Source organism: Barbatula barbatula, assembly GCF_947034865.1.
Source record: "Barbatula barbatula genome assembly, chromosome: 12".
Classification (NCBI taxonomy): domain Eukaryota; kingdom Metazoa; phylum Chordata; class Actinopteri; order Cypriniformes; family Nemacheilidae; genus Barbatula; species Barbatula barbatula.
The window spans coordinates 19,534,123-19,550,017 of NC_136775.1; the positions used below are offsets into that span (position 1 = coordinate 19,534,123).

General features: G+C 37.8%; 3 protein-coding genes across 4 annotated transcripts; 2 read left to right on the forward strand and 1 right to left on the reverse strand.

Moving 5' to 3' along the window:
• The first annotated feature begins 1,266 nt into the window (after positions 1 to 1,266).
• Positions 1,267 to 5,576, forward strand: mecr (mitochondrial trans-2-enoyl-CoA reductase). The gene is made up of 10 exons (XM_079469159.1): positions 1,267 to 1,759; positions 1,848 to 1,945; positions 2,166 to 2,297; positions 2,387 to 2,530; positions 2,675 to 2,777; positions 3,143 to 3,245; positions 3,452 to 3,525; positions 4,375 to 4,435; positions 4,533 to 4,605; positions 4,719 to 5,576. The coding sequence occupies exons 1-10, from the start codon at positions 1,569 to 1,571 to the stop codon at positions 4,880 to 4,882; spliced, it is 1,143 nt and encodes a 380-aa protein (XP_079325285.1). The 5' UTR covers positions 1,267 to 1,568; the 3' UTR covers positions 4,883 to 5,576.
• Positions 5,522 to 10,381, reverse strand: smpdl3b (sphingomyelin phosphodiesterase acid like 3B). Of its 2 annotated transcripts, XM_079469156.1 has the most exons (9): positions 10,114 to 10,304; positions 9,908 to 9,952; positions 9,219 to 9,435; positions 8,404 to 8,501; positions 8,175 to 8,318; positions 7,854 to 8,023; positions 7,591 to 7,774; positions 6,110 to 6,243; positions 5,522 to 6,011 (listed from the first exon to the last, which is right to left on the reverse strand). In XM_079469156.1, exons 1-9 carry the CDS (start codon positions 10,181 to 10,183, stop codon positions 5,652 to 5,654), a joined length of 1,422 nt encoding a protein of 473 aa, XP_079325282.1. In that variant the 5' UTR covers positions 10,184 to 10,304; the 3' UTR covers positions 5,522 to 5,651. The 2 variants fall into 2 exon arrangements, with proteins under 2 accessions (XP_079325282.1, XP_079325283.1); XM_079469157.1 differs by lacking the exon at positions 9,908 to 9,952 and having other exon boundaries at positions 10,114 to 10,381.
• An 893-nt stretch (positions 10,382 to 11,274) lies between these two features.
• LOC306902179 (zinc-binding protein A33-like) lies at positions 11,275 to 15,530 on the forward strand. The gene is made up of 6 exons (XM_079470547.1): positions 11,275 to 11,788; positions 12,105 to 12,200; positions 12,381 to 12,611; positions 12,701 to 12,720; positions 13,033 to 13,151; positions 14,635 to 15,530. The coding sequence occupies exons 1-6, from the start codon at positions 11,381 to 11,383 to the stop codon at positions 15,177 to 15,179; spliced, it is 1,419 nt and encodes a 472-aa protein (XP_079326673.1). The 5' UTR covers positions 11,275 to 11,380; the 3' UTR covers positions 15,180 to 15,530.
• The last annotated feature ends 365 nt before the right edge of the window (positions 15,531 to 15,895 follow it).

The window sequence follows — 15,895 nt, forward strand, 5'->3', positions numbered from 1 at the left end:
GCTGATCTGTATGTTTGCTAGTGATATATTTTGTTATCTGTCATCGACAATTGACCTCAGGGGTTTTCTTAGAGGGAGAAATAAGTTATTCTTTTGATCAGATCTTGTCCACTCTGGTAAAGACATTGTCTCCATTCTCCAGCTGCCTGTATTGTTGTGGAGGTGCATGTAGACCTAATGAATTGAACAGCCTTTAACTCCCATTTTACAGGAGAAGCTGGAAGACTTTAAGAACATATTTAATATATATACTGTTTACATAAACCTATTATTAAGCCTTTACGCATAGTATTTATTTATAGCAACATATTCTGCATCTGTTTCACATTGTAAATAAGGGTCATGCTCATTGAACTAGTCGGAATTATTCCCAAAAGGACTTCTCGTGTGCCATGAATCAGTTGATAGCCAAATTTGATCTCTGGGATATTTCAGGTTGTTTTTAAATTGTGAGCTGGACTTGACTTGAAAGAGTGAAATCAATTTCTACTAGTTATAATAATCATGATTGATTCCATTAATGTTATGTTTACATACGGAATTGCTGTAAGTCTCCAATTGTAGGACTTTAGGATGAACAGGAATGTAGGCCTATACTGTATATCCTTACTTGAATGTTTCCACTTACAAAAACTGAAAAGACATTATCTACACCACTTCTTTATGCAACATTATTTGAGTTCATGTTTTTCTGTCCTTTGTTTAAAAAAAGAATGAATTATATAAAGTTTTGCATCATTCATGCCTAAGCTGTTATCGACTATCCTGTTGAACTGTGGAATACTCATTGAACATTTGAATGTAATGTGAATGTATTGTTTTTTCATCTAATAAATTTAGTGGGATGTAATAGTTGACTAGTCATTGCTTGTCTGTTGTGTATTTTAACTTCTAAATTAATTTACGGATTAAATTAATTAAAATAGTTTAATGTCATTAAAATGGTATTGGTACACAGTTCTGGATGTACGTCGACATGACTTAAACAAAATGAAGTCAATAGTGATTTTCGTACACTTTTTGAAGAAAACCTAATTTAATTAATGGTTTAACATTACTAATAAGAACAACTGTACATTTTATCTTAAAGATATCTGAATGAGGTACAGATGACAGGCTGAGAATTCAGCTATTTTCGTATCAGAGCTTTCAAAACGCGCGTATATTACCGACTTGTTGGTGAAATAAGAATACGACGAATCATAAAGCTACTCTCTGAAACTCTCATGAATATTAATTACGCAACCTTACGTCCAACCTTGTCCTGCAGACCGACCACCTAAATTGCTGCAACAAGGCGAACCTTGGCAATCGGGCGAGGCCAGATTGGTAAAATATAGCCAAAACGTGGCTCTTTGATATTAATACATTTTTGTGAGTGCAAGCCACAACATTTACGCGTTGAATATTCATAAGCAGCGCACTCCACCGATGGCGCCTTTACTGTAGTCTTTACGGTACAAACATGGCCGCTTACAGTAGAGTAAACACAATCGTTTGCTGATTTCTGCGTATTTTAACGCCGCAGGACAACACATTTATAAACGTGGTCAAACCCAAACTTTAAAATGAAACTCTCACCTGTTGCATCGTTTTTATTGCGGACGCATCGCATTTACCGGACGTCAGGCTCATTGTCATGTAATAAACGGGTCAGACATGAACCTGTTTTCTTAAAAAACAACTTCTCTGTGTCTGCAGTAACAGACAGCACTGCACTTTTGTACAGAAACCACGGGGAGCCCTCCAAAGTGATTCAGTAAGCATGTCACCCGATGTCGCTAGATAATAGCATGTGCTCGCCTTTATTTACTTGTGAATAAACACACGCGTTGCCTCATTCACAGGCTGGAGACTTTGGACCTGCAACGTATCGGATCCGAATGTGTCCTGGTGAAAATGCTGGCAGCTCCTATTAATCCATCTGATTTAAATATGGTTCAAGGCAAGAGCAAAGCATTTATTAAAATGCATAATTTGTTTGCTTTCAATAAAAGTATTAATATAAGATTATTAGACAAATAGTTCATGGCTTTGTGAGATTCACCCATATATGTAGTGCTGGTGTGTAAGGAAACATTCGACCGAATTGAATACAAAAGTTTATTGTAGCCTATATACATTGTGTCATTTTGGAAACTTCCCCAACCTTTGTCATTAAACAGGCACATATGCTATTCTGCCAAGTCTGCCAGCAGTGGGCGGCAATGAGGGGGTGTGTCAGGTCATGGAGGTAGGCGACAAGGTGAAAACATTCAAGGTGGGCGATTGGGCGATTCCGAGAGATGCTGGCCTAGGTGAACATTCATGCGCATACAAATGGTCAGTCTGTTTCACTTGAGCATCGAACAACACTTATAGTGTAATTTGTCTGCAACGATCTTAGGTACATGGAGAACAGCAGCTGTGTTGAAGGCTGATGATTTGGTGGCATTGCCCAAAGACATTCCTCTGCTCTCTGCTGCCACCTTAGGAGTCAACCCCTGTACAGCATTCAGAATGCTTTCGGACTTCGAGGAACTCAAACCAGGTTATTTTATTTATCAGCCTACTTTGAGAAGGCATCACTCAACGCTTCCCAAACCGCTCAGTTACCTTATCGTAAAAACAACTTAGTTACGTCAGCTTTATAAACTAGTCTTCTGCATCTGCTTAATATTATTCTATATTTCAGGAGACACAGTCATTCAGAATGCAGCGAACAGTGGTGTTGGACAGGCTGTCATTCAGATTGCCGCCGCTAAGGGTATTCATACCATCAATGTTATCAGAGACAGGTAAAAGTGACCATTCATTGTGCATGTACTGTGGGACTTTTGCATTTCCTTGTGCGCCACCTAGTGTCAGAAAATGAATTAGTTTCTTTCATTCTGCTCAACATTTCAACATTTATCTAATCAGACAAATCACAATGGGACTTAAAAAGAACCAAAATGGTACTGGGCCTTGTGTTTTATTGGCTGATATTAGGGGATGTATTGTTTAAGGCTGTGTGTTGGTGTGTTAATATGCATTCTTTTTAAAAATCTATTTTTAAACGTTTTAAAAATCATATTAAAACCTGCTTAAACTTTAAAAAAGGAAGCATAACCGTTGGTATAGAGGTAGAAGAGACTTTTGACTTCACATTTTGCCATTTCAGGCCCGATCTGCAACAGCTCTCTGACCGACTTAAAGCTCTGGGTGCTACACACGTCTTAACAGAGGAGTCACTTAGACGGCCAGAAATGAAGGAGCTTTTTAAGGTCTGTCAAGCAAGCCAGTGGAACAATATATAGCAAAAGTTTAATACAGACACAAATCGGGTGGTTAACCCGGTTCTTACATTAGTCTATTACACATAACTGTAATCCTATTCAATGTTTCTGTAGTGAAGGCGAATAGAAACAGTCGAAACAACAAACAATGGAAAGACGATGATTGGACATTAATTCAATGTCTACTTTTTCAGTCGTTGCCCCGACCTAAACTGGCAATGAATGGAGTTGGAGGTAAAAGCGCCACAGAGCTGTTACGCCATTTGCAGTGAGTGTCCGTTATCTAAGTAAAGTAATGCTCTTTTCAGAAAATCTGGTTTTGCAAGTATTTAACCTATTAATTTTCCCCATTGGATATTTTAAAAGTTCATTACAAACTATTTCCAGAATAGATAATTCCCCACTCTTGCTCCCTGTTTAATGGCTTCCTTAAAGTCCCTGTGAACTGGAAGTTGCGATCGTTTTTACTTCCGTATTCTGACGCAAAATAGTGGGCGTGGCTTTCGTCTTTCTCTGCGATTTGATAGGATGTATAAAAACAGTTGTTGAATTTTGAAATGGACCTGGCAGCAGAGTGACAGTTAAAGGGGAGGAGTTAACGGATGCTACGCCCAATTTAAGATGGATAGTCACAGGACAGAAGTGCATTTTCAGATTATGACCGCACACGATTTTTAAAAAGAGAATGACCCACATTGATAAACTATTTACAATAAACGCTGCAATATTTCATGAAAAGATGGGCGTTGTAATTTTTTATTTCACTGGGACTTTAAAGGGGTAGTTCACCCAAAAATTAAATTTCTGTCATTAACTTACCCACCTGTCTTTTCAAACCTGTATTACTTTCTTTCTTCTACAGAACACAAAAAATATATCTTCAAGAATGTTGGTAACCTAACAACAGCTGAACTCATTGACTCGTAATAGTCTTGGTTTTGTGTCTTGTCAACTAGAAGTGAATGGGTACCACCGTTGTTTGGTTATCAACATTCTTTAAAATATCTTCTTTTTTTCGGACGTTAACTGTCACTTTAATAAGCATTATGCAGGATATTGAAATGTAAGTAAATAGAAAAAACATAATATAATAATATAAATGATCTTTGTTTATCAGAAGTGAAGGCACTATGGTGACTTATGGAGGAATGGCCAAACTACCAGTCATCGTACCAGTGGTAAGCTTTACTGCATCCCTCTTACCTGCTCTCGATAAACATTTGATTTGATATAATATAAAGGGAATCACTTCGTAATATATATTGTGTTCTTCAGAGTGCACTCATCTTTAAAGATGTCAAAATAAGAGGTTTTTGGGTGACCCAGTGGAAGAAAGACCATAAACATGGTAGGTACTTTAAAGTAAAAAGTCTACAGTGCACTGTATTCAGTTGTGTTTAGATCGTATGAGAATCAAAAGGTCTAAATTGATATACTGATTGGCACCTTTGTACCTTGTAGACGAGGACTCTTTACGCAACATGCTGGATGAACTTTGCATCCTCATCTGTGCTGGAAAACTGTCCGCCCCAGCTTGCACTGAAGTGGGGCTTCGAGACTTTCAAAAAGCATTGGAGAATGCCATGAAGCCTTACACGTCTACCAAACAAGTTTTTGTCATGTAATCTCTATACATTTGTGTTTGTAAAAAAAACATTGAGCTCTCCAGAAACACAGACAATAAATGCGTTCCTGACATCAAAGCCTAGTACTGTCATGGAAACAAATATATTTCAGCATTGTTATTGAATGGTTTGACATTTTTTGCAACTAAGAAACAGCACCACCATCAATGCACCAGACAGCTCAATGGTCAACGTGCTTTTATAGTAGACCTGTACAAAAAGGTTTAGCTGCCACCTTAGTCATTGTACAGTCCTAGGGTTGCCAATCAGGTTGATGTTTTATCATATGGACCGAATATTTATTGTAAATGTTTATGTTAAAACCCACCATCGGCGTCACTCATGAAAATCCTGATATGTGATATGAACAATTGATAAAACAAATCATTATGATGTATATGACATTGTGAAATCATTTGTTTTGATGACAGTTTGAAATAAGTCACTAAAATGTGCACGGACCACTGAAATAACTTTTAAAATATCGTAAATAAGAAGAATTGCTGAAAGATTTCAGTCGATGTTTAAAAACAGTTTTGTTTCCACAAAAATTTTGCATTCTGTGAAATGTCTCTGCATGAGTTGCATATATGCACATCTTGTCTGCATATCACAAATAAACAAAACTAATAATATGAATATCTTAAATAATATGAAATTTTATGGATCACTAAATAAACACTGAGCAAATCTGATTTACAAAATTCTTTACTCAAGTCTTCACAGAATTCTCTTCCATATTTATAGTTTTCTGAGCAATGAGCTGCTATCATCCAACATATAAGCTCAACACCAGAGATAGAATCAAAGTAAACAGCATTGGGCCAGTTGCTGATGCTCCTTCTTTTAAAATACATTTCTCATAGTCCTTAAAATCAACTTCCCGCATTGAGCAAACATGGTCGATGCGACAGTCACTGTTGCAGTCTGTGAGGTCGTAACTGACGGAGTTGAACTCGTAATATTTCTGCATGTAACACTTCTCATTGGATATCCTCTCAATCACGCGGTGCATTGAGGCAGGAGAAGCATCTGGCACGCGAAATGCTTCTGTCAGGCGGTACTCCTTCTCCCAACGGGACCGTGCAACATTTGCGTAGGTCAGGTTCAGGAAATAGGTCACGACGTCCTGTACATTTCAACAGAGCAGACCAACCACAAAAACGGCAAATTAAAGTAAATTGAAGAATTGTAAGAGGAAATACTAAATTTGAGGAACTGCTTTACCTTCACCAGAAGGGTTTTGGTGTCATACTCAATCACCCGAATGCCAGGATTATTTGCGCCATCCACGACGCCTGGCAGAGTTGTTTTCCAGGGTGTCACTCCTGGGGTCAGGAACATTACACCTATTGGAGATCCTGTGACAGGAGAAGATGTTAATGATTTTAATGAACTTGTGAAAGTCATCTCATATTAGTGAGGATCTAGTTAGTTATCTGATATTTGTCGTCAAGTTGTCTAACATATGTCATTTAAGATGGATAGTCATAGTCGAGACAACTCGGATTCCCACCTTAAAGATGGGGTAACATGTTATTTTATGCATTCTGACTTCTTTCCACTGTTGTTAAACATGCTGACTTCTCGTGCTTAACACGGTCAACTTATTAAAAAACGAGTAGGACTTATGACATTGTATTTCTGTGCTTGATACACTCCCCCAGCACCCTAACTTGTTTCGGAAAGTTTTTATAAGTCTGGATCCCTGTTTCATAACAGGGATCCTGTTCCTTTTATTGGGCCTGGAAAAGGACACCCACGGCAAGGCGAAAGAAATAGCCCGCCCACGCCACAACCGACAAGTGATAGGAAGACCTGCTTATCAAGATTGGCATTTCAGTGATGGATGTTATATAAACGGTGGATATAATGCTGGATTTGGAGATTGTTTGAAACTGATAGATGGCGTGGTCCCGGTGCTAAAAGATACTGGACATAAACTGCAAGTATATGTGTTGGTTTCGGTGGCAGTTAACGCTTATGTGCATTATGTAAACAACACAAAGGGATAATGCGATGAAGTATTGTGTGCTTGTGCTGTAGTTCCGTCCGCCCCCTGCCTGCCTGCCTCCAGCAGCTCGTATACTACTGTATAGGTACTCAAGATTTATATGAGATTGGCGTGTGCTACCTCAACGTCTGGAATGGCAAACAAAGTAGTTTATCCGACCTCTCAACATGGGGCATCAGAATGCAGTACGCAGCATGACTACAGGATGGAAGTTTTCAGATTTTAATTTAAGATTATGAGGGCACACTACTTTTAAAAAGCAAATGACCCATATTGATAACTATTTACAATAAACGCTGGAATACTTCATGAAGAAATAGGCATTGTAATATTTAAATTCACTGAGACTTTAATATTGAAATTGTGATAAAGAAAAGGTTTAAATGTCTTGACTGGCATGCGCAAGGCTCACCTTCACTATCCAACACCTTTGGGGTGACATGAAATACTGACTGTACGTTTATTGCTCAACATCAATGTCTGACCTTACTGAATATTCTTTGTTTTCAATGCCATTATATCCCATTGGCCGTGTTTCAACTACTAGTCGAAAACCTTTCCAGAAGACTCCAGGCTTTTGGGGACTCTCTAATAAAAGAATATGTTCAGTATGGTGTATGGTGATGCTGTTGACTTGACAAAAGCTCTAAATGTGACAGAATGACTTCTCAGTTTGGAATGAAAGTGAAAGTACCGTCGTTTGGGTTGTAGAACATGCGGAAGCTGTCAGTGTGATGGTGACCAAAGAACTGTCCCAGTATCACAGCATGATGCTTCTGGATAAGATCAATGTAGCCCTTATTGAACTCTTCCCTGAACCACGGCTTATGTCGCTTCTTTTCAAAAAATCCAGGAGGCACGTGACCGATAAGATAAACCTTGTGAAGAAAGAACAACGGAAGTGCAATGTGTAGACAAAAACTGAACTTTTAAATGTTGCAAGGCAAAGATAGGAACCTTTTCATTGTTTTTGGCTGCATCACTGAGGACTTGATCAGCCCAGCTGAACTGGTCTGCAGGGTCCTTCATGTTTTCTGTGAGTTTGTTCTGATCGTAATAGAGGTTTGTGTTTAGCACCACAACTCTCAAACCAATTTGATTCAGCAGCTTTTCTGTGTAATATCCACCTGTGAAGTGTACACACATACATACACAAAGCAATTACAAAATTTTGAGTTTTTCATCGCAAATCTTCTTTATCACATTTTCAAATCTGCTCTTTGCATATAATATAATATAATATAAATGACTGATTTTTACTGTATAGAGAATAATGACCTCTTTTGAAGGTTTCTTTAGAAGCAGGATTGAGCCAGTCATGCCACAGGTTTGCGGTTTGCTCATAAATGTTGTTTTGTTCAGGGGGCATCTGACTCTTTGGATGGTAGTCATGATTCCCCAGAGCAGAATAAACTTTGGTGTCTACAGAAATGCAATTCTACAATGAATTTCATTAAAAAGCAAAACAGCCGTATCAGTACAATATATCACTTATGGTAACACATACTAGGAAACAGAGCTTTTATGATGTGGGTGAGGTTGCCGATTATACTCAGGACGGATTCTTCACCCAGACGTTCATCTGGCACATGAGGCGTGTCGTCCCTGTGAAAGGAAGATAAGACTTGTGTTCGACCTGCACATCGGTCAATCATTTTTACACACCTACTCATTCTGAATCATTACTAAGGTATTCAAAACAAATGTACGATTCAAATAAATAATTAAATATAAAAACATATATTAGTTGAAAACCTAATATGTTAATCATGAATAAAAGGTGTCATGACTTTTATTTTGAAATCCATCATTGTCACGTTTCGCAGGTAAATTCCCTGTTCCGTGTTCTAATTGGTGCCCTTGTTTTATCTGTCATGATCTCATTGGTCCACTGTCTGCGTTTACAGCCCTCGTTTGGCCGTTGTTTTGGTTGTTCGTGGCTGCATGCTGTTGGCGGTCTTTGTTTGGCTAGTGTCAAAAGATTTCATTTATGTTAATACTCTTTAATATGATTGTTTTATTGTAATGTAATTGTATTAAATAAACGATTTGTTGAATATTGTTGTATGTTCATTTTATTAAACTATTTGTTGAACAGGTTCTGTGTAGTTTAAAGACTGCGTATGGTACATTGACATCCAGCGGTTGAGCTTGGTATGGCAGTCTAAATTAAAAATATTGGAGAGACAAGTTTAGCCAAGTAACGGTTCGTTTCGGTTTCTTTTGCTTGTTATCAGAATTAATCTACAGGCACTAAAAAAGTTTGTTACTCTATGACATAAGTTAAGGTTTGTCTTAAAATTAGACTTTTGACACACATACCCAGTCCACACAATGAAGTCAGGGTCAGACAGAATATCTTTCATGGCATGTATTGATGAGTTTATAAGAGCCCATGATGAGTCACATAGATAGTCTCCAAACTTTCCTGCATTGGGGGTTGGACGATCTCCACTAGAGGTACAAACAGACGCAGAGTTCTCATTCCCGAAATCATAAGAGGGATCCCAGTGGAGGTCTGTGATGTGCCAGAAATAACCTGAGGTGAACAAGAAACACGTTAAACATACGTTCAGTTGCTTACAGCTTGGGGAAGTGTTTTCTTTTTCTATTTGTGGTTTTAATTTTATGAGCAAGTCATTCCCTTTTTTAACATTTTGCTAGTTGATTTCTAATGTTCAAAATAGTGGAAGTCATTCTGTCATTCTGTTTCTTCCCCTCGGTCCTTTAAACCATCGAATCGAACTGTAGAAACTTCTTGTCACTAAACCATGTTGGTAGTGCTGTTGCAGACTAGCAGTCGTTGCATAATGTGTTTATATTTAACCTCCATACTGCCCTCATATCTACTCTCATTTCAGTAATCTTATAAGATCATGACACATCACACGATCTGCGACGTGAATCTAAAAACATTGGGTATTAAAGTAATAAGCCCCATGATGCCATGGTTAAGACTGATCTTATAACAGCTCTTTTATTTAAAACATTTTAAAACATAAGACTCTTACCAAGAGAAAGATTGGATGAAGGTGATACTCTGTAGTAAGCCTTGTCTTAATATTTAAAAATGTCCAGATAGTTTGAGATATACCACAATTACGGATCCTTGCTAGGATCAGAATTCTGCTACGCAAATAGATTTGAATCATGCAAGTAAATGGTATTTGTTAAATATACTTTGCAATTGAACATGCCGATATTTTTGAAGACGCACCTGTCAAAACCTTGCATCCACCATTGACAATAAAAATGTTGAGGAGAATGATCTTCAAAACACAGGCCATTGCGAACTTCCCTGAGATGCGTCTGAGATCCAAAGAGTCTCTGATATAAGTGCTGTTATGTTACACGGTCCACATATGTCCATAAAAGGACAGATAAGATAAACTAGCTGAAGAAAAAATTCAAAAGGACATGATAGTAAACGAACACAACGCCATAGAAAAAAACAGACGAACTAAAGATCTATCTGTTTTACACGTGACGGCAATTTATTATGAAGCCAAGATACTATTTTAGTACTGTATTGAGGGAATGACAGTATACTGTCATTTCAGTAAAATGACATTTCATTTTTCATTTTTAATGAACTTTATTTTGCAGTTGCTTTAAAATATAATGGACCGGGAGTGCAGATTAGAAATAAAATGACGAATCATCTGATCATTTTAACAATTAAAATAAAAAAAATAACATTGAGAAATTTAGACTTATTTCAAAAGGTTTATTTAATTTGTGTTTTAAAATGTAGTTTAATTGAACAATAAAACATTGAATTAAATATAGTGTATAAATAAAAAGATACATGTAAAACTGTTTATTTAATACGTGCTTCAAAACTTAAAAAATAAAACAGTAACAATGTTATGAATTGATTATTTTAAATGCACATTTGCCAAATGCTTTTCTCTCACTATTTGCCAAATGCTTTTCTTTGTCGTTTTGCCAAATGCTTTTCTTTATTCATTTGTCAATAGAGTAAAATCTGCCATTGGACAGTACACGTATGGGGGCAGCCAATCAGCTTTTGGCGAAATAAGCCCCTTCAGTGTGACACAAGACCCTCCGCTTCACGTCATTATCATTTCAGGATGAAAGTATCACTGAATTCATAATATTGGGTAAATATTTAATATTAACATAATTTAAAAAGGTAATGTCAAGAAATGAATCTTTTACCCATTCTGTATACTAATTAAAATAGAAAGTCAGTGTGATCTACTTCCTCGATCTCAGACTTCACATTATCGTTGAACATCTGTTTCTAATCTCCAGTGTTTACTAGACTTGCCTCAGAGTGCCCTTTGTTCCTCAAACACTCTCTCATTGTTTTTGAATAGGCGTTCTGAGGTAATCATTAACTTTCAACGTGGACAAGGAGCAGATCGGACATTTTTTATAGAGACAGAGTTCTGAACAGAACAGCCATATCCAGGATATTTAATAACAAACTTCATAGTCGTAAATTTTCAACCATAAAAATGGCTTTTCGGAATTTAATATCAGAGGAGGACCTGACGTGTCCTGTTTGCTGTGACATCTTTAGAGATCCTGTAGTAATGATATGTAGTCACAGTATTTGTAGAGCTTGTTTACAACAGTTCTGGAGCATTAAAGGATTTCAGGAATGTCCCGTTTGCAGGAAAAGATTCAAAGGATCTGAGCCACTCTGTAATCTGTCATTGCGGAATCTGTGCGATTCAGTGCTGCAGGAGAAAAATCAAGAAACGAAATCATCAGGGGCAGAGATGATCTGCACTGTGCACAAAGAGAGACTCAAACTCTTCTGTCTGGATGACAGACGTCCTGTGTGTTTAGTGTGCAGAGATTCAGCGACGCATCTCGATCACAAATTCAGACCTGTCGAGGAAGCTGCACCACTTCTAAAGGTAAAAGCGTTTTAAGTCTGTCCAGACTGGCACAGTTTTAGTTGTGGATAGAGAGAAAAAAATGTATTTCATCACTTAGACCTAACACTGTCTACACCGGGTGCAGCACGGCGCAACAAAAGACAATGGAACGCATTAGAACCTATTATAATTTAACACTTTGTTCACCATAGATGCAGCGCGACAATCCCGCGCCTGTCGCGTCCGGTGTAGACACGGTGTTAAGATCGCAAATTGCAGATTTTAACCTTTTAAAAAACTGACTTAACAAACATCAAGTTTATGTTGTCTAATGTTATGTATCAACTTATTTCAGGATGAATTGAAGACTGCCCTGAAATGTTTACAGGAGCAACTGAAGAGCTTCAGGGAAATAAAACAAACATTTGATGACACAGCGCAACACATAAAAGTGAGATGTGCCATATTAAAACATTTTAACATAGAATAAATTAAGAAATCTAGGGCCCCGTTTCACGGACAAGGCTTAAGGCTAGACCCAGACTTAGGTGAATGAGTCCTGGTTTAAGCTAAGACGTGTCCGTGAAACCGGGCCTAGACGTTTTAAGAACAATTTTGTTTCCAAATTCAGATTCAGGCTGAAAACACTGCGAGATGCATATGTGAGGACTTTGAGAAGCTTCACCAGTTTCTGCAAGAGGAAGAGATGCTCAGAGTTTCTGCACTGAGAGAAGAGGAGGACCAAAAGAGTCATGTGATCAAAGAGAAGATTGAGATAATAGACAGAGAAATACAATCTCTTTCACAGAAAATCCAAAATATTCAGGAGGATTTAGCCACCGCAGACATGGACTTTCTACAAGTTAGAACCCATCTCTTTTTTTTATATTTGCAAGATCATAACTTTATTACTTAAGGAGAACTTTTCTTAATTTTATTCTTGTTTTGCAGCGTTACAGCTTTTCAGTAAGGTAAGTGGGCTCGCTGTCATATCTCTGCTATGTGTTCAGTTCTCACATTTACATTTAGTCATTTAGCTGACGCTTTTATCCAAAGCGACTTACAAAGAGTTCAGGGAGCAATAAGCGATATGTCCTAAAAGAGCAATAGTACGATAGGTTACTAGTTTCAACAAAAGCTAGACCACTACCTGTTGAGAGAAGAGTGAGGGTTTGTTTTTTCTCTCATTTATCTGTCAAGTATTCACAGAAGAGATGCGTTTTAAGTCATTTTTTTGAAGGTTGTGACAGAACGAGTTCTGTTTTATTATATTTTTTTTCCAGAACCCAGAACACACAACCGAGTGCAGAGGTGCTTCCTGGAGCTTTGATCAATGCGGCAGAACATCTGGGAAACTTGAAGTTCAAAGTCTGGGAGAAGATGCAGAAGATCGTTCAATTCAGTGGGTTTTATATTTCAATAAGTCCAACATCACTAACCAGATCAATCAGTGTTTTTGGTAGAAATTATATTTCTATATGGCAAATATTTCACTAGTAGGTGTAGTAGTAACAGAAAACAACAGACCCAACAGTCATGACATGCATGCTGCTAATTCTTTGTAATTGAATCATTTATTGAAAAGGACGTGTTCAAAATAATAGCAGTGTGGAGTTTCATTAGAGAGTATTTTCATTCTGTGGAAAAACTGGTGTCAAACAAGTGGCCCTTATTTAAGGACGAATGTTGTACTGTGCATATCTCCCTGAAAATCTGAGTAAAATGGGTCGTTCCAGACATTGTTCACAAGAACAGCAACTTTGATTAAAACATTTATTAGAGAGGGAAAAACACATGAAGAAGTGCAGAAAATGATAGGCTGCTCAGCTAAAATGATATCAAATATATTAAAAAGGCAACCAAAACCAAAAAGTCATGGAAGAAAGTGGAAAACGACGATTCGAATGGATCGAAGAATAGCCAAAATGGCAAAGATTCATCCAAGGATCAGCTCCAGGGTGATCAAAGAAAGTCTGATGTTACCTGTGAGTACTGTAATAATTGGAATACACCTATGTGAAGCCAAGCTATCGGGATGAAGCCCCCCTAAAGTCCCATTGTTGAAAAAACAACATGTGCTGAGGAGGTTACAATTTGTCAAAGAACACATTTACTGGCCTAAAGAGAAATGGCGTAATATTTTGTGGACTGATGAAATCAAGATTGTTCTTTATGGGTCTTGGGGTCGAAGACAGTTTGTCAGACGACCCCCAAACACTGAATTCAAGCCACAGCACACCGTGAAGACAGTGATGCATGGCGGCGCAAGCTTCATGATATGGGGATGTCTCTCGTGGTGTCGAGACCAACAAGATGAACGTTATGAAGTGGTCACCCCAATCTCCAGACCTTAATCCAATAGAAAACTTGTGGGGTGACATCAAAAACACTGTTTCTGAGGCGAAACCAAGAAATGCAGAGGAATTGTAGTGTGCAGTGCAGTCATCCTTAATGGAATACCTGTTCGCAGGTGCCAGAAGTTGGTCGACTCCATGCAACACAGATGTGAAGCCGTTCTCAGAAACCGTGGCTTTCAATTTCATTTTGTACAGTAAATGTTTTACTTTGTAAAGAAAATGCAGACACTGCTATTTTTTTGAACAGCCTAACATTCCCTTTTCATCACTTTAGAGTAGCGTAATAACAAAATATTTGATATAATACCTATTTCTTCATGTTTTGATTTAGAATAAAACGTGCATAGTTCCCAATGCATTTGTTAATTGAAATAAAAGTGATTATAAGGATCTTGATCTTTACTCACTGTTTTTTAACACACTGCTATTATTTACTGTATAATGTAATCAGACAGCTGTAATGTGTGTGGAGGTTTGTGTTCAAACTGTAATATTTTGACTTATATTAGCACCCTGTATTTCCTTAAGGTCCTGTCACCCTGGACCCCAACACCGCAAATCCTCTTCTTGTTCTATCTGATGATCTGACCAGTGTTAAATACAGCACTGACGGACAACACCATCCGGATAATCCAGAGAGATTTGACAATTATTTCTGTGTGCTGGGCTCTGAAGGCTTTGATTCTGGAATACACAGCTGGGATGTAGAGTTAGGAGACAATACATGCTGGTCTGTCGGAGTAACCACAGCATCGAACCAGAGAAAAGGAGAGGATTTCTTTAATGCTGGAGTGTGGCGTGTGCGCTATATGGATGGTCAGTACACGTCACAGTCACCACTGCAGGCCCGCAGGCCTTTAGCTGTTAAACAGAGTTTTCACATGATCAGAATGCTGTTAGACTTTAACAGAGGATGTGTGTTATTCTCTGATGCTGCAACCAACACGATCCTGCAAACTTTCACAACCACATTTAATGAGAGGATCTTTCCATTCTTGTGTAGCAGCTGTACATGTTTTCCTCTGAAAATATTACCCGTGAAGTTAAGTATAACAGTAGAGGATCGCAGTTAATGCCGTTTCTGTCACTATATTGAAAACATTTCAAAATGAACCATTGAACAGTGCAATGTAGAATAAAACGTGTAGAATTTAATGTATGTACAACTGAAATACTCTTTTTATAACCTCTAAAGATTGGTGAAGTGTTAGACGTAAAGGCGCCGTTTCCCGGATGGGATTAAGACCGTACTACGTCTCAGTTAAACAGGCATTACTGAGACAAAACGATGGCACTTTGTTTCTTTTATACATGTCAGTGCAAACTGTTTTTAGATATATGCGCTTAGTCTGGGGCCACACCCCCAAGTGTCTATTTATGTGTTTTTTTTGTGTAAAAATAAAGGTTAACAATCATAAGAACTCATATTTTCCCACTTCCACATTACACATTAGGGGATGTGACCAACTAGGCTTTAAGATTTGAACAAATATTAAGCTGTATGACTTTGCTGTGCCTTTGAAAAAATCCCACATAATGTGTAAAAAAAGGAATTCAGTAGCAGTGATATCTTTCAAAACGAAATGTGCCCAACATTTTGGGGACTAGGGACCCACGGCATTTAGCATTTTGTCTCATTTGTCTCCCTTATCTTACACAACCAGTTAAGTTCGCAGAGCTTTCCTATAAAAATGTGTGTTAAATAAAAAAATAACCACTGTAACAATTTTATGGGACACGAAAACGATCCGCACGATTTTAATGAAATCATTGTAATTCTATCTTAACC

Coding starts and splice junctions, on each gene's coding strand:
- mecr (XM_079469159.1), top strand. CDS start 1,569: ATGAAACTCTCACCTGTTGCATCGTTTTTATTGCGGACGCATCGCATT. Junction 2,298..2,386: donor TCCGAGAGATGCTGGCCTAG/GTGAACATTCAT, acceptor CAACGATCTTAG/GTACATGGAGAACAGCAGCT. Junction 3,526..4,374: donor GAGCTGTTACGCCATTTGCA/GTGAGTGTCCGT, acceptor TTTGTTTATCAG/AAGTGAAGGCACTATGGTGA.
- smpdl3b (XM_079469156.1), bottom strand. CDS start 10,183: ATGGCCTGTGTTTTGAAGATCATTCTCCTCAACATTTTTATTGTCAAT. Junction 9,953..10,113: donor TGGATGCAAGGTTTTGACAG/GTGCGTCTTCAA, acceptor TTAAATATTAAG/ACAAGGCTTACTACAGAGTA. Junction 8,024..8,174: donor TAAAGAAACCTTCAAAAGAG/GTCATTATTCTC, acceptor TACACTTCACAG/GTGGATATTACACAGAAAAG.
- LOC306902179 (XM_079470547.1), top strand. CDS start 11,381: ATGGCTTTTCGGAATTTAATATCAGAGGAGGACCTGACGTGTCCTGTT. Junction 11,789..12,104: donor AAGCTGCACCACTTCTAAAG/GTAAAAGCGTTT, acceptor AACTTATTTCAG/GATGAATTGAAGACTGCCCT. Junction 13,152..14,634: donor GCAGAAGATCGTTCAATTCA/GTGGGTTTTATA, acceptor TATTTCCTTAAG/GTCCTGTCACCCTGGACCCC.